We start from the raw sequence: 23,404 nt of genomic DNA on the forward strand, positions 1-23,404 counted from the left end.
GATAGAAAAATAGGAACCACCTTTGGTGGGAAGGTCACAGCGTTCCGTGCGCCTTCAGCAGTGTTGAGTCATACCGGCCACATCACCACGGAGACGTCTTCGGACAGCGCTGGCTCTTCGGCTTTGAAACGGAGATGAGCACCGCCCCCTAGAGTCGGGACCGACTAGCACATATGTGCGAGGGGAAGCTTTACCTTTAGGTAGTTCTCAACTTACAACCATTCTTTTCAAAACTGTTTGGAGGTATGACCAGTCCCTGCAGTATTATTATCAGCAGCAGCAGCATCCCCATGATCAAAACGATCAGAATTCGGATGCTTGGCAACAGGCATGTACTTCGGATGGCTGAAGTGTCCGGTATTCACACGATCACAATTTATGACTTCCCCACTCAGTGTCCTACAAGCAAAGTCAGATTTCCTTACTAACCATGTACTTTACTAAGCCTTTTGCAGTGATTCACTTTAACGTGGCAAAAAGTCATGAAATCAGGTATGACTCACTTAACAGCCCTCTTGCTCAGCAGTGAAAATTCTGGCTCTCCCCCCCCCCCACACACAGACACACATTGTTGTAAGTCGTGTATGACCTGCATTGGTTGCGATGCTCATTTTCAACTGGAGCTTAGAACTAAGAAGAGCCTCATGCTGGGAACGATGGAGGGCAGAAGAAGAAGAAGGGGACGGCAGAGAAGGAGGTGGCTGGACGGAGTCACCGAAGCAGTCAGCGTGAGCTTAAATTGGGGGTGGGAGAGGACAGGAAGGCCTGGAGGAGATCCACCCTGACTGCTCTTTAGAAGGCCAGATCCTGAAGAGGAAACTCAAAGAGTTAATGAGAAGGAAGGACTCCCTGGAGAAGAGCCTCATGTTGGGAACGATGGAGGGCAAAAGAAGGACTGCAAGGCCATCCAACCGGTCAGTCCTAGAGGAGATCCACCCTGACTGCTCTTTAGAAGGCCAGATCCTGAAGAGGAAACTCAAAGACTTTGACCACCTAATGAGAAGGAAGAAGGACTCCCTGGAGAAGAGCCTCATGCTGGGAACGATGGAGGGCAAAAGAAGAAGAAGGGGACGATAGAGAAGGAGGTGGCGGGATGGAGTCACAGAAGCAGCCGGCGTGAGCTTCAATGGACTCCAGAGGATGGTAGAGGACAGGAAGGCCTGGAGGAACGTGGTCCATGAGGGTCGCGATGGGTCGGACATGACCTCACAACTAATAACAACAGAACTAAGACTGCTCTCTATGCAAACCATCCCTGTGTGAAAACATGGCAAACAAACCAGGGTTTGCGGCCTTTGACTTCAACCAGAAGGTCTTACCCCCCAAACCACACTTCTTTTTTGCTGTCTCGCTTCAACGCCCTGGGCTGACCAGCCTGCTTGATTTCTAACCTTTTCCACTTTCGTTTCAAATTATCTCCCGCCTCTGTGGTCTGCCTCTTTTCTTGCAGATTTTTTTTTTTTTAAACTTTTTCTGCCTGCAAAACCAGCACTGGGGATCTGGGCCCGTCCTGTGACTTGTGAGTCAGCCCCTTTTCCCAAGCCTTGTTGGCTTTCTTTGGGGAAAAAAAAAGAAGGTCTGATTCAGACAGCCAGGTGTGTTTATTTGGCAGAAGACAGGCATGAGGTTTTCCCTTTGGGTGGGGTTAGGGAAAGTCACCTGTGTTTTCCAACCACGGAAACCTCACCATCCAGCTGCTGGGGGGGAGAAGCCGGCTTTGACCTAACCTTGGTGGGATTTAAAGAGGAAATTCTAATTTACATTGTTGGAAGAAACGTCCTTCTGGGTTGTAGATTGTAGATTGTAGAAGTTTATTTATATGCCGCCCTTTTCCCTGGGGGGACTCAGGGCGGCTCACAACCCAAGGGGGGAGGGGGAGACAAACTTTTAACATATAAGACAATACATAATTAAAAACACAACATTCATACCATTCGGGCGGGTTACAGTCTTAGTTCCAAGTGAGGGGGAAAAGACACTGGAAACACGGAGGCTGCTTGGAAAGATGGTTTTAATGGTGGACAGGATCCCACGGCTTGAGCTCCCGAACAGAAAAGGGGGATCCCATGCTTCCAGATGTTGGGGGAAGAAGAAAAAAAGAGGGAGAGATGCTGAAAGTCCCTGGTTTTATGCCCTCTGCGGCCTTTGATCTTGATCTTGCATTCTGATTGGTTGCCAGACTCCCATGGGGGGCACGCAGGGGCAACTCTGTAGGCTGTGTTTTGAGTCTTGAATTCGGCTGCCTTGCTGGCTGATGTAATTTTCCCAGGGGCCTTGTGATGAGTTTCTGTGGAAGGCTAATCCTACCTTTGTTATGTAGAATGGACTGGCTCGGGCCTTTTAATGGCCCATTGACAAAGGTGGGGGGCTATTAAGAGTGAATCTGTTTCCTAAAAACATGTTTCTCCATTTGTTTTCCAGGGAAATGTAATATTCTGCCTTTTCAAATATTTCCCAGGATATTTCATTTTTCTAGGAGAGGGGTGGGTTTTAACTTCCTACAAACAGGACGGGACTATGTGGAGAATGGAACATAGAAATTATTCCCAATTAAGGCCGGCTAAAACAGTTTACATCTCATGAATATAATTAGTTGGAGGTATGAGCATAAGAAAACAATAGGGACGTTTTCTTTACCGCCTCATGACTCAGAGGCGGCTGCATATTTACTCAGAAAGGGAAGCAGTGCTAGTCTACTTTCATAGCCTATCGAATAAGGTGTGGCCACAGTAGTCCTCTTCAAAGAAAGGGCTTGTGAGTTACAAGTCTCCACTTTTTATGAGAGCTGCCATGTTCCCTCTTTTATCTCTCTGCTGCGGCTTCCTCTCACCGATCGGCTCTACAATTGATAGGGCCTTCGCTTAGGACAGGTAGAGGAAAAAGGATGCTGCGCTAAGAAGAGATTCTATGGTGGGGGGACCGGACTTTCAGCTGGTAGAGGAAAAAGGACGCCGCGCTAGGAGGAGACTCTATGGTGGGGGGAACTGGATTTCCAGTTGGTAGAGGAAAAAAGATGCTGCGCTAGGAGGAGACTCTATGGTGGGGAGAACCGGACTTCCAGTTGGTAGAGGAAAAAGGATGTCGCGCTAGGAGGAGATTCTATGGTGGAGGAACTAGACTTCCAGTTGGTAGAAGAAAAAGGATGCCACGCTAGGAGGAGACTCTATGGTGGGGGAACCAGACTTCCAGTTGGTAGAGGAAAAAGGATGTCGCGCTAGGAGGAGACTCTATGGTAGGGGGACCAGACTTCCAGTTGGTAGAGGAAAAAGGATGCCGCGCTAGGAGGAGACTCTATGGTGGGGGAACCGGACTTCCAGTTGGTAGAGGAAAAAGGATGTCGTGCTAGGAGGAGACTCTATGGTGGGAGGACCGGACTTCTGGTCAACTCCAGAATTGAACGGGGGGGGGGGGGTTTCTGGTTAGGACCCATTTTGGCTCTTTGAGTGTTTAAGGTTGCCGACCCTTGTTCTACACCAACAGTTTCACTTAAGGGACTCTAGGCGGCTTACAACAGCTTTATAAAATCATAAAAATACATAAAGCATAGCTTAAAAACAAGTTGAAACTTCGACATACAAGTTAATAAAATGAATGAATGAATGAATGAAGTAAAAATAAACCGGGTTAAAAACGCAAGGGCTAGGAGGTTAAGAAGGAATAGGGGTGCCCACAGGCCCCCCAGACATCCCCATGGCGGCATCATATTTTGAGACCTCCGTCCTAATGGGCCAAACCAGATCTTCCAGAAAACCAGAACAATAACGGAGTCTTGCTTCACCTCTGGAGCGAAGATGTCCCATAGGGCTGGGGCAGCAGCAGCTGGGAATGAATTTCCTCCCCTAGATCCTGCCAGTTGACCAAGGAGATAACAGGCAGCATGCCTCCCTTGGGTTGACCTACCTTCCAAAGCACCTGAGGGCAAGGCAAGAAACAATGGATGGAAGGTGAACAAAGAGAGATCCAACCTAGAGTTAAGAAGGAATTTCCTGTCCGTGAGAAGAATTCTTCCCTTGGAACAACTTGCCTCCAGAAGTTGTGGCTGCTCCCATCACGGGAGGGTTTTTTTTTTAAGTAAAGTTTTTTTTTATTTTTTCATTTTCATAACAAATAACCATGTGCATACTATTACATAACCAACATTATATTATATTGTTACATGTTTACATCAATTTGTCTTGCCATCAACTCCCAAAAATGATTATTGGCACACCTGCTCTCCATATTTGTACCTTATCCATCACTTTCTTCTCCCTCTCTCCTCCTCCTCCCTACCGCCTTTCGTCCCTCTGTCGTCCTTCCCTTCTCTACTTCCCCTTCCTCTCTCCTTCACCTCTCTCCCCTTTCCACTCCTTCTTTCTCTCCTCTTCCCCCTTTGCCCTCTCTTCTATCCTTCTCTTCTTCCCTTAACCTCTCTCCTCTACTTCCCACTCCTCATTTCTCTCCTCCTCTCCCCTCCTTGCCCACTCTTCTATCCCTCTCTCCTTCCCTTATCTCTCTCCTCTACTTCCCACTCCTCATTTCTCTCCTTCTCTCCCCTCCTTGCCCTCTCTCCTCTCCCTCCTTCCTTTACCTCTCTCCTCTACTTCCCACTCCTCATTTCTCTCCTCCTCTCCCCTCCTTGCCCTCTCTTCTATCCCTCTCTCCTTCCCTTATCTCTCTCCTCTACTTCCCACTCCTCATTTCTCTCCTTCTCTCCCCTCCTTGCCCTCTCTCTTCTCCCTCTCTCCTTCCTTTACCTCTCTCCTCTACTTCCCACTCCTCATTTCTCTCCTCCTCTCCCCTCCTTGCCCTATCCCTCTCTCCTTCCCTTAACCTCTCTCCTCTACTTCCCACTCTTCATCTCATTTACTTGGTGTATTTCAGCCTCTGAGCAAGCTCCATTTTATGTTGATGGTATTTATAATTCCATTTCAACATATACCTTTAATTTTAACATCTATCTTCCTAGCCTTCGGTGGAGGCTTTCAAGAAGAGACTGGACAGGATTTGTTTGGAAGGATATAAGCTCTCCTGCTTGAGCAGGAGGTTTATTTATTTAATTTATTTAATTTATTTATTTGGTTTGTCCAACATGCACGAGATAAGAGGTATAAGTATAAACATGGACATAAACACAGGAAATGGGTACGAATAAATGGAGACAATAGAACAGGGACGATAGGCACGCTGGTGCGCTTATGCAGGCCCCCTTACAGACCTCTTAGGAATGGGGTGAGGTCCACGCAAGACAGTTTGAGGTTGAAGCTGTGGGGGGTTTGAGGATGCAACAACGGAGTCAGGTGGAGCATTCCAGGCGTTGACCATTCTGTTGCTAAAGTCGTATTTTCTGCAATCGAGTTTGGAGCGGTTGACCTTGAGTTTGTGTCTATTGTTTGCCCGAGTATTATTGAGGTTGAAGCTGAAGTAGTTGTTGAGAGGTAGGATGTTGTAGCAGACAATTTTGTGTACTACGCTTAGGTCTCCGAGGCCCCTTCCAACTCTGTAATTCTGTATTCAGCCTGACTGGGTAGAACAGGTCAATGTATTTGGGATGAAATGGTTTCTTGGGAATCCTGTTTCCATGCCAATAAACAGCTTTAAAAGTAATAACGGACACTTTGAATGGGACTCAAAAGCAGGGGTTGATCTGATGGAAGAAAAAAGGGAAGTGTCCTCAACCTCCTCAACACAAACAGAGAGAAGTAAGCACTCGTAATCCATATCTGCACATAGAAATCTCCAGTTACTGGCACACCATCTAAGTATCACTTAGGCACGAGGCCAGAAATAAGGACTTTGATAGCGTGGGAAGAGCACTTATAATGGCAAGTGTTTGTGAGCACCTCTTTAAGCCAACCGGTGGTGCTACAAGGAAGGTGCTTGATCTACAAAGGGAAGTTTGGGAGAATAGACCACCAAAGGGGCTTCTTCAACCTCTTAGGGTGGGTGGACTTCAACTCCCAGAATTCCCCAGCCAGTGCAAGCGGATGGCACACTTAACTCTGCCTGCTCTTCTGCAGAGACCCACTAGATGGCCTAAGAGAGCCACAGAAAGAATAAACTCTGCTGCCATCTAGTGGCAACCCAGATCCTTTTTAGTGTTGTTGTTAGTTGCGAAGTCATGTCTGACCCATCGCAACCCCATGGACAATGTTCCTCCAGGCCTTCCTGTCCTCTACCATCCTCTGGAGTCCATTTAAGCTCACGCCGACTGTTTTGGTGACTCCATCCAGCCACCTCCTTCTCTGTCGTTCCCTCCTTCTTTTGCCCTCCATCGTTCCCAGCATGAGGCTCTTCTCCAGGGAGTCCTTCCTTCTCATTAGGTGGCCAAAGTCTTTGAGTTTCCTCTTCAGGATCCGGCCTTCTCAAGAGCAGACAGGGTTGATCTCCTCTAGGACTGATCGGTTGGATGGCCTTGCAGTCCAAGGGACTCAATGCAGGAGTCTTCTCCAGCACCAGAGCTCAAAGGCCTCCATTCTTTGGCGTTCGGCCTTCTTTATGGTCCAGCTTTCGCAGACATCCATTACAACGGGGAGAACCATAGCCTGAACTCTACACACTTTCAAGGCTATGGTTTTTCCAGTTGCAATGTTTTAATAGCCCTCTATTAAAGGCAATTCCGTCCTGCTGAAGAGACTACCCATAGCTCAGGGGTTGAACTCTCTGAGTTCAGTTGATTTCTTGCAGATGTTTCATTACCCAACTAGGTAACATCATCAATGCTAGAAGAAATTGTGGTTTAAAGTAAAGGAGGAGGAGGATTTGGTGCTGTCTAAGCTTAGTTGTATATATTTTTTTGAGACATTTGATTACCCAATTTAAGTAACATTATCTGTACCTAATTATCACCATCACTGTCAAAACACCATCCACACCATCCGAGCATTGATGATGTTATCTAGTCGGGTAATGAAACGCCTGCAAGTCCACCACCAAACTTTCCAATCTGTGTTTTTGTCAGGGTCTCCTCCTCGAGCAGGGGGTTGGACTAGATGACCGCCAAGTTCCCTCCCAACTCTTTTATTCTATGTAAACCCGGAGTGCATCCAGGACCGAATGAACAGGATGCCTATATCGCCCTTGGAGACGTGTGAGATTTGATCCATTAGTGCTACTCACAGCAAAGAGCGCATGAAAAAATAAGCTGTTGGGCAGGGCCCTTAAGATAATGGATTAAGTTCATTTGCTTTGGCTCTAAGCCCTAGCAAGATAACTAGGCGCATATTCCTAGGCGATAAAGGACAGAAACCACACACAATTTCAGGAACTTGGAAACTGTTCATTCCCATCAGTGGCGCATAGAATAGAATAGAATTAATTTTTTTTATTATAAACAGTTATACACATTGACAAAGACATACACCACACTTACAAGTAACGTTAGAACTTCCCGTTCCTTCGTACGGCAGATATTTATCGGTGCATTTTTACAAACACCCTCAATCCATCTCTATACATTTTTACACTTATCATCCTATTATTTCTTACTTTTTGCTCATCAGTCTGTTTGGTTATTTGTATCAGAGAGTCTTTATTGCTCTTCTAACTAATGAATACCTTCTTCTACTTCTGTAAATCCTACTTTCCAACCTTCTTTTCACTAACTCCTACTTCTATACTACAAACTGGATCTGGGTACTTGGGAGACCGCCTCCTGCCGATTACCTCCTCGAGACCAATTAGATCTCATAGATTAGGCCTCCTCCGAGTGCCATCTGCCAGCCAGTGCCGGCTGGCTACTACGCGGAGGAGAGCCTTTTCAGTAGTAGCTCCGACCCTCTGGAACGATCTCCCCGTGGGGATCCGTACCCTCACCACCCTTCAGACCTTCCGCGCAGCCCTCAAGAACTGGCTATCCCGCCAGGCCTGGGGGTAAAGATTTGATCCGCCCCCACCCGAATGTTGGATGAATGTTGTTTACTTTTTAATTATGTGTTATGTTATATGTTATTGTCTGTATCCCCCTCCCTATAAGTTGTTAGCCGCCCTGAGTCCCCTCAGGGAAAAGGGCCGCCTATAAATAAACCTATTCAATTCAATTCAATTCAAAACTATATATTTTTTAGATTCTTATTTCCGATTTCTATCATCTAGCCATTTGCACCATTTTCCCCAAATTAGATAGTAGGATTGAATTCTTTAGTGGCCAAGTGTGGTTGGACACACAAGGGATTTGTCTTTGGTGCAGATGCTCTCAGTGAACATAAAAAGAAAAGATGCATTCGTCAAGAATCATAAAGTACAACAGTTAATGATAGTCCTAGGGTACAAATAAGCAATCGGGAAACAATATCAATATAAATCGTAAGGATACAAGCAACAAATTTTCAGTGCTTCAGTCATAAGTGGGAGGAGATGGGTGATAGGAACGATGAGAAGACTAATAGTAATAGTAATGCAGATGAGAAGACTAATAGTAATAGTAATGGAGATGATAAGACTTATAGTAATAGTAATGCCGCCTTAGTGAATGGTTTGACGGTGTTGAGAGAATTATTTGTTTAGCAGAGTGATGGTGTTTTGGGATGTTTACCGGTAGTCCTTGACTTACGACCACAACTGAGCCCAAAATTTATGTTGCTAAGGGAGTCCTGTGTTAAGTGAGTTTTGCCCCGTGTTACGGCCATTCCTGCTTCTGCTGTTAAGTGAATCACTGCAGTTGAGGAGTAGCCGGCTGTTAAGCGAATCTGGCTTCCCCATTGAGTTTGCTCGTTGGAAGGTCGCAAAAGGGAATCACATGACCCCAGGGACACTGCCACCATCAAGGACTACCTATAGTATAAAAAATATTTTTATGTGTTTAATTTTATCCCGCCTTTATTATTATCTATTATCTATATATATTAAAATGGCTCTGTGTGTGTCTGTCTGTGTGTTCCAGCTTAACTCTGGAACGCCTCGAGCAATTTCAACCAAACTTGGTACACAGATGACTTACTCTCTGGAAACAAATGCTGTGGGGATAAGACAGCCTAACACCCCTCAGGGTGTGTGTTCTGTTAAGATACAGCCAGTTGTGCCTTAAAGTGACTTCTACTGTACAGCGCTGTGGAGTTGCCATGGTAACGGCTTCACAGTACTCCATGAGGGCTCCTTCTGGTAAGGTGGAAAATCCAACATTAGAAATCCTGTCTAGGATTAGAATAAATAAATACCCGGGCAACACCAGGTTATCCGCTGGTTTTTAATAAACAACAATAAGAAGTCCATACCCGTGGAAATTCACACGGTCTAGCTTTTTCCCAATGTCTGTAGGACTGCTTTCAAGCGGCAAAAATCCAAGTATTTTTCCTCTTCACCTTTGAATCACCTCTTCTGCTAATGTCAACTTGCTCAGGCAAACCTTCTTAGGGTATCAGGCCCTTGTTTATTTCTGGATTTACTTGTGCCTTGTTGACACAAGCCAACATTCAGTCAACCTCTGCTAATTCAGCAGGCCAAACTATGATAAGATGGAGGGAAAAAGTCAAAAGGAACCCTGCGGATTCTGGAGAGCAAATTTACTTTGGAGACCTGTCAGATGTCCGGGTTGGGGTTAGAGGTAGTGACGGATTTTATTTTCCTGGGCTCCGAGATCACCGCAGATGGGGACTTCAGCCAAGAAATTAAAAGGCTTGCTCCTGGGGAGGGAAGCTATGGCAAATCTAGACAGCATCCTAAAAAGCAGAGACATCACCCTGCCAACAGAAGTGCATCTAGTCAAGGCTCTGGTCTTCCCAGTTGCAATGGATATCTGTGAAGGTTGGACCATAAGGAAGGCTGAACGCCAAAGAACGGAGGCCTTTGAACTATGGTGCTGGAGAAGACTCCTGCATTGAGTCCCTTGGACTGCAAGGCCATCCAACTGGTCAGTCCTAGAGGAGATCCACCCTGACTGCTCTTGAAAAGGCCAGATCCTGAAGAGGAAACTCAAAGACTTTGGCCACCTGATGAGAAGGAAGAAGGCCTCTCTGGAGAAGAGCCTCATGCTGGGAACGATGGAGGGCAAAAGAAGAAGGGGACGACAGAGAAGGAGGTGGCTGGATGGAGTCATTGAAGCAGTCGGTGTGAGCTTGAATGGACTCCAGGGGATGGTAGAGGACAGGAAGGCCTGGAGGAACATGGTCCATGGGGTCGCGATGGGTCGGACATGACTTCACAACTAACAACAATAGCAAAGATGATAGATAGATAGATAGATAGATAGATAGATAGATAGATAGATAGATAGATAGATAGATGATAGATTGGATGGATGGATGGATGGATGGATGGATGGATGGATGGATGGATGGATGGATGGATGATAGATAGATAGATAGATAGATAGATAGATAGATAGATAGATAGATAGATGATAGATTGGATGGATGGATGGATGGATGGATGGATGATAGATAGATAGATAGATAGATAGATAGATAGATAGATAGATAGATAGATAGATAGATAGATAGATAGATAGATAGGATGGATGGGATGGATGGATAGATAGCTAAATGAGATGGATGGATGGATGGATGGATGGATGGGATGGATGGATGGATAGATAAATGAGATGGATGGATGGATGGATAGACAGATAGATAGATAGACAGATAGATAGATAGATAGATCTAAGAGCCTCATGCTGGGAATGATGGAGGGCAGAAGAAGAAGAAGGGAACGACAGAGAATGAGGTGGCTGGATGGAGTCACCAAAACAGTTGGCGTGAGCGTCAATGGACTCCAGAGGACAGGAAGGCCTGGAGGAATGTTGTCGATGGGGTCATGATGGGTCGGACATGATTTCGCAACTAACAACAACAATTTTTTTTTTAAAATGATGAGGTTGCCCGGATAGAAATATAACCCTCTCTTCTGCAGTTTTATATTTCATTATTTGACTCTGTGGTCCTTCCCTCCTCCTTTCTATCCTCTAACATAAAATAAGGTCCTTGTGCTTCAATTAGGGTGGATATAAATCAATGATTTTTTAAAAATAAAAAAATAAAAAATGGATTTTTCATTTAAATCGGATTTTTAAATTTAAACCGGATTTTTTTTATTTAAATTGGATTTTTTATTTAAATTGGATTTTTTTATTTAAATCAGATTTTTTTTATTTAAATCGGATTTTTTTATTTAAATCGGATTTTTTTACTTAAATCAGACTTTTTTAGAATTAAATTTATTTTAATAAAATGCTTTTGGAGTAAAGATATATCTAAAGATGGTTTTCTATTTAAGATACATTCATAGTTTAGTTTATTCAGCATGAAATGGGGCTTAGTTGGGTAGCGTGAGGCTGCATATTCTGCAATATTGGGACTCTCGGTAAGTCAACAGCGGGTCAGAGGAGGAGCCGTTGCCGGAGAGAGAGATCACGATTTAAATTGTGGTTTAAATCATGATTTAAATCAACTTGATCTAAATCAAATCCACCCTGGCTTCGATTTTATTCCCCGAATTCCGTCATTGTTCAAGGTCAACAGAACTTGGATTTGAAGCCCTGAAACAACCAGACCACTGCGAATTCTCCTTTTGGACATTTATTGACAGGGAAATGGTGACAGAATGGCTGACATATTCGCTCCTTAGAAAAATCCAAGCGGCAACATTAAGTCCGTCAGGAGCTGGCAAGGCACGGAACGATTGTTTGCGTCAACACAACTTGCTTAACCGGGCGAGCAAAGGTAGCGCAGATGTATTCAGGCAGCAGACAGACATTTTATTGAAGAACTTTAGGCCAGAAAGTTTAAATTGTGCCAGGGAAAAGCCGCTTTTATTTTCTAGACTAGTGTTTCTCGACCTTGGCAGCCCTGAAGATCTGTGGACTTCAATTCCCAGAATTCCCCAGCTGGACACACCAGCTAGGGAATTCTGGACATTGAATCCGCACATCTTCAAGTTGCCCAAGGCTGGGAAACACCGATTTAAAGTCCCTGATAAGGTCAGGGGGCTTAGAAAAAACAGGAGATGGTTATCAACGCGCACTGATGACGTTACCTGGTACGGTAATGAAAGGTCTGCAAATAAACCACTAAGTTCAGAAAGCACCAAGGGCTGCACAGATGATTGTGAATCAGGCAGAAAGCCTCGGTAGATCCACCTCACTGGAAAACCAAAACTACTTTTATTGAGATTGGCTGCAATAACAAGAATCAGAGGTGGTATTCAGCAGGTTCTGACCAATTCCAGAGAACCGGTAGCGGAAATTTTGAGTAGTTCGGAGAGGCGGTAAATGCCACCTGTGGCTGGCCATGCCCCCACCTATTCGCTGCCTCCTTAGTCCTAGCTGATTGGGAGGGAAAGGGGATTTTGCAATAACCTTCCCCTGCCATGGCCACCAAGCCACCCCCACAGAACCGGTAGTAAAAAAAAAAATGAATCCCACCACTGAACAAAATATTAAAACTTGGTTTGTTAAACCTCCTTCTCCAGTAAATGAACGAGCCACTTCCGAACATTTTTTGGACATTCTGACTTTTAAAAAACGGTTTCCCTATTGACAATAGAGCTTGCATATCTACATATTCCTGCTTGAGCAGGGGGTTGGACTAGAAGACCTCCGAGGTCCCTCCCAACTCTAATTCTGTTATTTATATCCTTATACTCCAGTGAATCAAAGAGGCGTCTGCCTGAGCCACTTTTAAACATTTTTGGGGACATTCCGGGCTTTAAAAAATTGTTTCCCCATTGGCAATAGAATTTGCACATCTCCATGTTCCTGCTTGAGCAAGGGGTTTGACTACAAGACCTCCAAGGTCCCTTTCCAAGTCTTAGTCTGCTATTCATACCACTTTCCTTATTCTCTGCAAGGACAGAAGGAAGTGCCCCGATCACCACAAACCATAGAAATTCCAAGCTCAGTAGTCATAACGAAATTTCTCCAAGTCCCAGGGGACCCAGAGCTCGAAAAGGAAATAATCTGTGCTTGCTCTTCCCTTGGTAACTCCTTTCTCCCCACAGGGCCAAGTGCCAGTTGACTTAACATGCAATTGCAATCCCTTTTATTGGCTTCATATCAGAAGATATTTATTCCGGTTGCACAACATTCCTCACACATACTTTGAAAAGAATGAAAATAGATAGAGGAGGGAATTTGAAACTTATTGCATTGAATTTTCTGGGGACTATCGAGGCCATGTTTCATTTAACCTAGTTCACTGCAAGGCGGTGTTTTCTCAACCTTGGCAACTTGTGGACTTCAACTTCCAGAATTCCCCAGTCAGCATGGCTGGCTGGGAAATTCTGGGAGTTGAAGTCCACAAATGGCTGGCTGGGGAATTCTGGGAGTTGAAGTCCACAAATGGCTGGCTGGGGAATTCTGGGAGTTGAAGTCCACAAATCTTAAAATTGCCAACGTTTGACACCCCTTGTGTAAGGGTTAAGGCATCAGGCTGGAAACTGGGAGACCGAGAGTTCTAGTTTTGCCTAGGGCACAAAAGGCAGCTTCGTGACCTCGGGCCAGCCATTCTCTCTCAGCCCTAAGAAGGAGGCAACAGGAAACCATTTCCAAAAAAACCTTGCCAAGAAAATTTCAGGGACCAGTCCAGGCAGTGTCCGAGAATTGGACACGGCATAGAACGGAAGGAGAGAGGGGGAAAAAACTTAAAGACACGGTATCATTAGACCAGAGGGCTTAATTCAATATTAGAACTTACACCTCTCTCTACAAGGGCCGTTTTAAAATGTGTGTCTCTAAGTTTGAACTACTGCATTGCTGCAAACTTTTTTTTTTAATGGATTAATCGGTTTAGTTAAGGTGTTCGAAGGAATCAGAAAGAGTAGGGACTCAGTGGCGCAGTGGCTAAGACACTGAGATGTTGATCAGAAACGTCGGCGGTTTGAATCCCTAGCGCCGCGTAATGGTGTGAGCTCCTGTTACTTGTCTCAGCTTCTGCCAACCTAGCAGTTCGAAAGCACGTAAAAAAATGCAAGTAGAAAAATAGGGACCACCTTTGGTGGGAAGGGAACAGCGTTCCGTGCGCCTTCGGCGTTTAGTCATGCCAGCCACATGACCACGGAGGCGTCTTTGGACAGCGCTGGCTCTTCGGCTTTGAAACGGAGATGAGCACCGCCCCCCCTAGAGTCGGGAACAACTAGCACACATGTGCGAGGGGAACCTTCACCTTTACCTTTTAAGAGTTCAAAACTGAATTTAAAACTAGCAACCTAGGTAGCTAGCAACTATCATTTCGGGTGTGTGTGTGTGTGTTTGTGTCTTAAGGAACAAAGGTGAAGTTTTCAACGAGGGATTTCTGTTTGAACAACAAAACCTTCTCTAATACAATACTCAAAGGGCAGGAAAAACCCTTTAATCTGTAAACTGCACTTGTACGTATATCTCAGAGTTACTTTTCCATACTAAAAATTAAGCTCCCCTTGATCCTTTCGGTTTTATAAGAAGGCCTCTGGGGCTCTACATTAAGTCCAGACTGATATAGTCATAACTAAATAGAATATTTGAGGCTAATGCTTTGCAGCAAATCAGTTGTTCTTCTTGTTTAGAGGAAAGATACTCCTCGACTTACGACCGCAGTTGAGCCAAAAATTTATTTTGCGAAACGGGACAGTTGTTAAGTGAATTTTGCCCCATTTTACAACCTCCCTTGCCGCTGTTGTTAAGTGAATCCCTGCAGTTATGAAGTTAATAACATGGCTGTTAAGTGAATCCCTGCAGTTATGAAGTTAATAACAGGGTTGTTAAGTGAATCTCTGCAGTTATGAAGCTAATCACAGGGTTGTTAAGTGAATCCCTGTAGTTATGAAGTTAATAACATGGTTGTTAAGTGAATCCCTGCAGTTATGAAGTTAATAACATGGTTGTTAAGTGAATCCCTGCAGTTATGAAGTTAATAACACGGTTGTTACGTGAATCTGCCTTCCCCATTGATTTGGCTTGTCAGAAAGGTTGTAAAGGGGGATCATGTAACCGCGGGACATTGCAATCGTCATAACCCTGAGTCTGTTGTCAAATATCTGAATTTTGATCCCGCGACCATGGGGATGCCTCAACGGTCGTAAGTGTGAAAAAACGGCCCTTTTTTCAGTGCTGTCCTAATTTCAAGACGGTCACTAACCGAACTGCTTTAAGTTGAGGACTAACTGTAAAGTAAAACTCTATTATTTTGAAATGTTATGGGCTTAAAAATCTGTATTTTGTGACCTGGAAGGCAAGCCCTTGCATTATTTTCCCAAAGTCGTATTTTATTATTTCATCCTGGGGAGGGCATGAAAAAAATAAACATGAAAACATAATTACCCACCAGCAGAAGAAAACGTAATAAAAAAATGTGCAGAGATGGATAGGCTCACGAAAGAATTAAAAGAGAGAAGAAGAACCTGAATGTTACTGCGTATGGGATTTATGCTATAATTCGCTAGAGGAAAGTGGGGGGAAGCAAAATAGAAAGGAAGAAAGGTCAATACATTAAAAAACAACCATAAACAAAATAAAAAGTTTAATTTTTTTTTAATTGTCATCTCTACTATTTGTTGGCACTTTCAAAAATGAAGGTGCAGAGTTGACTTCTGTCCCATTGGCTCCTTCATAATAGTGGCTTCTTGAATTGAACCAGAGGCCAAAGTCCTCAAGACCGTTCGAAAGATTGTTTTTGCGTCTTCTGTGATATTTACCCAGAGGGTTTATGCCAGTTTTTGCCTTCCCTGGGCTCAAGACTGAGCCAAGATCTATGTTTACCCAGCGAATCTCAGAAGTGTTGCTGGGAAATAGGATTGGCTAAGAGAAGACATCCTGTTCAGGTGTATATGATGCAACAGCGAAATGGGGCAGGCTGTAGAGCAATGTTAGCAGTCTTCCAAGATCTCAGGGGCTGCCCCAAAGAAGAGGGAGGACCACCTATTCTCCAAGGCACCTGAGGGCAGGACAAGAAGCAACGGGTGGAAACTAATCAAGGAGAGAAGCAACTTAGAACTAAAGAGAAATTTCCTGACAGTGAGAACAATTAATCAATGGAACAGAAGTTGCCTCCAGAAGTTGTGAATGCTGGAAATTTTTAAGAAGAGATTGGACAAACATTTGTCTGAAGTGGTGTAGGGATTTCTGCCTAAGCAGGGGGTCGGACTAGAAGACCTCCAAGGTCCCTTCTAACTTCTACTCTACTCTGCTCTGCTCTGCTCTGCTCTGCTCTGCTCTGCTCTGCTCTGCTCTGCTCTGCTCTGCTCTACTCTACTCTACTCTACTACAGAACAGAACAGAATTCTATCCTGTTCAGGTGTACATGAAGCAACAGTGAAATGGTGTAAAGCATTGTTAGCAGTGTTCCAAGATCTCAGGGGCTTCCACAAAGAAAAAGGGGTCAATCTATTCTCCAAAATACCAGGAGAGGAAGCAATGGATGGAAACTAATCAAGGAGGGAAGCAACCTGGAACTAAGAAGAGATTTCCTGGCAGGGAGAACAATTAATTGGTGGAATTGGAAGTTGTGGAGGTTTGGAGGTTTTTCAAGGAGATGTTAGATATCCATTTGTCTAAAATGGTGTAGAGTCTCCTGCCTGAACAGAGAGTTGGACTAGAAGATCTCCAACTCTGTTATTTGATATTCTAATGCTTCTTAACCTTGGCAACGTGAGGATTTGTGAACTTCATCTCCCAGAATTCCCCAGCCGTGAAGATTTGTGGACTTCATCTCCCAGAATTCCCCAGCCGTGAAGATTTGTGGACTTCATCTCCCAGAATTCCCCATGGTTGGCCGCGGAATGCTAGGAGTTGAAGTCCACACATCTTCACGTTGCCAAGATTGAGAAACAAGGTTGACGAAACATTTGACTTGTTCAGGTGTTTCATGCCAGTAGGTGTGAGAGTTGAGTGCAACAAGGAAGAGTTTCCATAAAATACTTTCACCCTGTTGCACTTTTCATGCCCACTGCGTAGGAGTGAATGGTTTAAGATCAACTTTATGGCCACAGGAGGAGGAGGAGGAGGAGGAGGAGGAGGAGGAGGAGGAGGAGGAGGAGGAGGAGGAAGAAGAGTTGACGGAAATCCCCAGCTCCTTCAGGCTTGCTATTTTAAGACGAATTGCAATATTAAATGCTTTCCCCTAGATTTGGAGCTATATTTCCTAAAATTATACGGGTTTGCTAAATTAGCTTTGATGCTATAAATTCTAGGAACTGCAGTGCTATCCTATCTGAAGCCAGATGGAATCAGATTACATTAAATCCATTTTGCTAACTGCTTGTGTTTATACCCATTGCAACCTTCCCATTCTTCCTTAATTTATGTAAACTGTTTTTCTTTTAAAGCTGTTGATTTTTCTTTTAAAAACGTATCAGGTCGCAGATGTAACTGTGTTGTTATTTTCCGTGTGGGGTTTTTTTCCCCCTCAGTGTAAAGAATTACGTTTAAAGTAACATGATAGTTCTTTGTTTCAAAAGGACACTTTGCAAGTTTTTATTTTGATTTAAAAAAAAAACAATCACAAAATACGTATTCTGAAGTAGGCGGGTAAAAAAATATTAACCTGAAGTCTCTTGCAACTTCCTACTGTTGGAAAGATTTTAATCACACTCGGATTGAGGTTCATCCTGGCTTTTTGCTAAGAATGTGAGCGAGTTGACAAACCAGATTTAAGAAATATCCTTACTCTGCGGACTCCGCATTAACTCTGCTTTATTATCGTCTTTAAACTTAAGATTAATTAGTTAGGAGAAACACAGAATGTCTTAACCAAAGCCAACACTTGGGGCAAATTTTTTTTGGGAATAGGTCATGGGAAGACAACGGACTTAATTCCTGAAAATGAGTTTATTTTCATTTACATGCACGGATCTGTTGTTTAGTAGCCATGTGCCTGTCACAAACGCATCATTTGCAGAAAGCATTTAAACCGATAATAATAAGCTGCCTCTCTCTTACACCAATCATCCAAGCAATTTCACTTAGGAAAGAAGTCTACTCCACTTATTTCTCAACTTGCAACAGTTCACTTACATTGAACTGTGATTATTTGAAGTTACAACAGCACTTACGGCTATTTTTCACACAACAGTTGCAGCCATGGCCGTGGGATCAAATTTCAGACCCTCGGCAACTGATTCATATTTGAAGTGTCTCCTGGAATCCAGACTGACTTCAAAACCGTGCTACTAATTTAACAACCGCGGCGATTCACTTAACAAATGCGGCCAGCAAAGTCGCAAAATGGGGCATAGCTGACGTGACAAATATCTCACTAAGCGGCATGCATTTTGGGTTCAATTGTTGTCGTATGTTGAGGAGAGCGTGGACTTCGTCTTCCGTTTTCATTTCCCTCAATAAAAAATGAATCAGAACATAGAAGAATCAGGTTGGAAGGGGTTTTGGAGGTCTTCTAGTCCACCTCCCTAGACTTGCTCAAGCAAGTAAACATATTAAATCTAGCAGTGACATAATAAAAGGGTGACCTCGTCAGAATTTGATCGCCTGGCTTTTCACAACTAAAATATGTCTCCATGTTCCCATACATAAAAACGAAGAAAAAGTTTCCACTGTATTCTTTTTTTCTCTCTCACTTCTTCTTCATAACAGTGGCTGACTGAAGTATAAATGTTCCTGCCCAGGAGTAGGTCCCTGCCGGCATTACTAACTGTTTGGCGCGCAAAACTTTTTGGGTCTGCGTTTGCGTTTGAATTGTGAGCCGCCCTGAGTCCCCTTAGGGAAAAGGGCGGCATACAAATAAAGGCAAAATCAAAAAATCAAAATCAAAATCATGCGGGCCGCTGCCTTTTGAACCAATCGGATCTTCCCAATAGTTTATACGGGCAGTTCCATGTCAAGTATTAAGCAGTTCAGCAGCTCAAATCTCACCCGGTTCGAGGTTGACTCAGCCTTCCATCCTTCCGATGTCGATAAAATAAGGACCCAGATTGTTGGGGGCGACTCTGTAAACCGCTTAGAGAGGGCTGTGAAACACTGTGAAGTGGTATATAAGTGCTATTGCTAGTCCCTTCCTTCCTTCTTTCCTTCCTTCCTTCCTTCCTTCCATCCATCCATCCATCCATCCATCCATCCATCCATCCATGGTCCACAGTGGTTAGAATGCAGTATTGCAGGCTGACTGCCCACTGCCAGCAGTTCAATCCTGACTGGCTCAAGGTTAACTCAGCTTTCCATCCTTACGAGGTGGGTAAAATGAGGATCCAGATTGTTGGGGGCAAGAGGCTGACTCTGTAAACCCCCTAGAGAGGGCTGAAAAGCACTGCGAAGTGGTATATAAGTCTGCTATTTCTAGTCTCCTTCCTTCCTTCCTTCCTTCCTTCCTTCCTTCCTTTGTCCACAGGTTTCCATCATTACAAGGTGGGTAAAATGAGGATCCAGATTGTTGGGGGGTAAGAGGCTGACTCTGTAAACCCCCTAGAGAGGGCTGAAAAGCACTGCGAAGTGGTATATAAGTCTGCTATTTCTAGTCTCCTTCCTTCCTTCCTTCCTTCCTTCCTTCCTTCCTTCCTTCCTTCCTTCCTTCCTTCCTTCCTTCCTTCCTTCCTTCCTTTGTCCACAGGTTTCCATCATTACAAGGTGGGTAAAATGAGGATCCAGATTGTTGGGGGGTAAGAGGCTGACTCTATAAACCCCTTAGAGAGGGCTGTAAAAGCACTAAAAGTATAGAAGTCTAAATGCTATAAATCATGTACAATAATATGGTTGGAAGGGAACCTTGGTGATCTGTGATGCTGCCTTTATTTCCCTGCCTCCTTCTATTTTATATTCTTTCTGTCTCAATCAAAGGTTTTCACTTCATGCCATCTTCTAGGGCTGGGATCTAGATATCACATTTTGGGGTGATGGTAATGAAAAGCAGGCCGCCAGTTTTATAAATACGTAAAATGTCAAAACACGAAGCAATATATTTTCTTTCTCTGACTCCAAAATCCTTTTTAGCAAGCTCAAAAGGCCGCTGGGTCAAAAGCCTACATGTGTTAAATGACAGGGCTAAAAAATAGCTAGAATTTTCAGTTAATTTAAGGAAGGACCTTAACTCTGTCTCTTGTTTTCTTGTTGCTCTTCAGAATGTTATGGAACAATTCAATCCAGGGCTGCGGAATTTAATTAATCTGGGGAAAAACTATGAAAAAGCCGTTAACGGTAAGTCTCCGTTACACATTTAACGTGTCTATATTGTCAATTTTTTTTTAGTATAGTCTTTATTGTCATCGTACAAAATAAATACAACGAAATGGGTTAATTTTTAATTTTGCAGTTTGAAAATCTAATAGCTGCCTTGCAGTGAAATGCAGGTAGTCCTCCACTTACGACCACAATTGAACCCAAGATTTCGGTTGCAAAGCGAGGCGGCCGTTCAGTGAATTTTGCCCCATTTCACGACCTTTCTCGCCACCGTTAAGGGGATCCCTGCAGTTGTTAAGTAAGTCCCACGGTTGTTAAGTGAATCTGGCTTCCCCCATTGACTTTGTTCATCAGGAGGTCGCAAAAGTGGATCACGCAACCCCGGGGACACTGCAACCGTCATAAATATGAATCAGTTGTCAGTCGTCTGAAATTTAATCACGTGACCATTGAGATGCTGCGTCGTCATAAGTGCAAAAAACGGTCATAAATCCCATTGTTCATTGCTGTTTGTATTGTATTTATTAGTTTGTCAAACATGTACAAGGGAGCAGGTATAAATATAAACATGGATATGAATGAAAGAAATGAATACAAATAAATGGGGACAGTAGGACAGGAATGGTAGGCACACTGATGCTTGGAACGGTCATAAATGGACTGTTGCAAGTTGAGGACTACCTGTATACCCCCATCCCCCCCCCCAAAAAAAAAAAAAATGTCAACAAACTACTGATATAACCAACTGCTTACTCCTCGCAACCAGGCTAAAGATCTGGATATTTTTAAGCATTTCTCTGAAGTTCTTCCTCTTTTCTCAGTATAACCTGATTTTACTTTTCGAAATCTCCTCCTCTCTGGATTTGTAATCCAGGGATTCCTTTTGATCAAGGGATTTGGACAGGCTCCCCAAGGGTTTCTGGGGGGAAAAAAAGAACTGGGCAAATAAGAGGGAATTAGGCTTTTGGCCAGGGATCTGTGCACTACCCATTCAAGTCGGAAACAAATCTCGTCGTTATACATTTTAACTCATAGCAGAGAAATTGTACAGGGAGTGCTTGAATCGCCAATACATCCATCAAACGTCTATTGCTAAGCCAAGCAGTCGTTAAGGGAGCCCCGTTTTAACTTTTTGGCCGTGGTTGTTAAGCGGATCACTGCAGTTGGTAAGTGAAACACAGCGGCGTTAAGTGAATCCAGCTGCCCCCCACCCTCATTGACAGAAGCCAGCTAGGAAGGTTAAAAATGGAGATCACATGACTTCAGGTCATAAATAAATGCCCGTTTGCCAAGTGCCCAAATTTTGATCATGTGACACTGGGGAATGCTTCACCAGTCCTAAGTGTGAAACCTGGTCATAAGTCAGTTTCTCTGCCATTGTAACTATGAATACTCACTGAACAAATCACTCTAAATTGAGGACTGTCTGTATGTGAGTAAAATGCCTTGAGGCACATGGCGGCTCAGTGGCTAAGACGCTGAGCTTGTCGATCAGAAAGGTTGGCAGTTCAGAGGTTCGAATCCCTAGCGCCGTGTAACGGAGTGAGCTCCCGTGACTTGTCCCAGCTTCTGCCAACCTAGCAGTTCAAAAGCACATTAAAAAATGCAAGTAGAAAAAATAGGAACCACCTTTGGTGGGAAGGTAACAGCGTTCCGTGGGCCTTCGGCGTTGAGTCATGCCGGCCACATGACCACGGAGACGTCTTCGGACAGCGCTGGCTCTTCGGCTTTGAAACAGAGATGAGCACCGCCCCCTAGAGTCAGGAAGGACTAGCACATATGTGCGAGGGGAACCTTCATCCAAAATGCCTGTAGAAATCAGTCATTTGGGGTAAACGCATAAGAATGTTTTTCCAAACGAGGAATGCAAATGGTCGTATTTGGAGACAGAAAGCTCAACCATCTTTGGGCGGGTTGCTTGTTCTGTCCATAAATATTTGGTCTACTCTCTGCCATCATCCGGTAAAGTTTTATGAGGCTTGTAAAAAGAAAAAGAAATCAACTTGGTCACCCGGGGGGAAAAAAAATCCAGGTGACCAGCTATGAAATATTGGCAAAAGCCATTCCCCCCCCCCCTCTCGTATTATAGGAAAATCTTGACGCATCAGCAGCTTAAGGTATTTTATGGACTGCACAGCTCGGTGAGCCCCGTCGCAAAGGGATAACAACATGCTGACCTCGAGATGAGTCATTGCTGATCTTATTGAGATCTTATTTATTTATTGTCAGGGATCCAAAGTTGTTCCGCAGTAGCTTTAAAATAAAGCAAAGCAAAGCAGAGCTGCCTGCTTTCCCCCAAAATCAAAACAGTAGCCACCCACATGGAGGAGATGTCTGAGAAAGTCCAAGGCACCCTTCTCATGTAAAATGTACCCGTTGCTACGGCAGAGAATTTCACTGGGCCTTTATTGATGTTGTTTTTTAAAATCCCCCGGCTCTGGAGGCTTTTCCCGAGCCTCCGGGAGAGCAAAAACGGCCTCCTCTGGGCTCCGAGGCTCTCCGGAACCCGGAAACTAGCCCATTTTTGGATTTCCGGACGGCTCGGATTTTCCCTCTCAGACGCTCCACGCAGCCTCTGCACTTACTTGGCATCCGAAATGGGCCGTGTGGAGACTCCTGGGAGGGGCTGGGCGGGTCCGGCGGTTCCTTCCAACTACCGATTCGCCCAAACTGGTGCGAACCGGCTGAATCCCACCACTGGGCTGGGCTGAGAGAATCAGTGGCCCGAAGTCACCCAGCTGACTTTCATATGTACGGTTAGAACAGTCTCCTGATCATTGGCCCAAAGTCACCCAGCCAGCTTTCATAACTAAAGTGGTACTAGAACTCGCCATCACCTAGTGATTGGCCCAAAGTCACCCAGCCAGCTTTCATGCGTAAGGCTTACCAGAGCTCACAGTCTCCAGGTCATTGGCCCAAAGTCACCCAGTCAAGTTTCATATCTAAAGTGGTACTAGAACTCGCCATCACCTAGTGATTGACCCAAAGTCACCCAGTCAGCTTTTATGCCTAAGGCAGGACTAGAACTCACCATCACCAGTGATTGACCCAAAGTCAGCCAGCCAGCTTTCATGCCTAAGGCAGGACTAGAACTCACTGTCTCCTGGTCATTGTCCCAAAGTCATCCAGCCAGCTTTCATAACTAAAGTGGTACTAGAACTCGCCATCACCTAGTGATTGATCCAAAGTCACCCAGCCAGCTTTCATGTCTAAGGCAGGACTAGAACTCACCGTCTCCTGGTGATTAGACCAACGTCACCTAGCCGGCTTTTTATGCCTAAAGTGGTCCTAGAACTCACCATCTCCTGGTGACTGGCCCAAAGTCACCCAGCCTTCATTCATGTCTAAGGCAGAGGACTAGAACTCACCGTCTCCTGGTTTCCCCCGCCAGCGTCT

The 23,404-nt window shown here is 44.4% G+C and overlaps 1 protein-coding gene across 2 annotated transcripts in view; it reads left to right on the forward strand.

Moving 5' to 3' along the window:
- The window catches only part of BAIAP2L1 (BAR/IMD domain containing adaptor protein 2 like 1), a 58,466-nt gene that overhangs the window by 3,713 nt on the left and 31,349 nt on the right, over window positions 1-23,404 (forward strand). For both annotated transcript variants that reach the window (XM_087729428.1, XM_087729426.1), the window contains exon 2: window positions 19,951-20,026. In XM_087729428.1, coding sequence (XP_087585554.1) covers window positions 19,951-20,026 — 76 coding nt within the window. The remainder of the gene's footprint in view (window positions 1-19,950; window positions 20,027-23,404) is intronic.

The sequence above is a fragment of the Thamnophis sirtalis genome, unplaced genomic scaffold (genome assembly GCF_051295495.1).
Source record: "Thamnophis sirtalis isolate CommonGarterSnake01/CBP01778 unplaced genomic scaffold, rThaSir2_p1.2 scaffold_14, whole genome shotgun sequence".
NCBI lineage: Eukaryota > Metazoa > Chordata > Lepidosauria > Squamata > Natricidae > Thamnophis > Thamnophis sirtalis.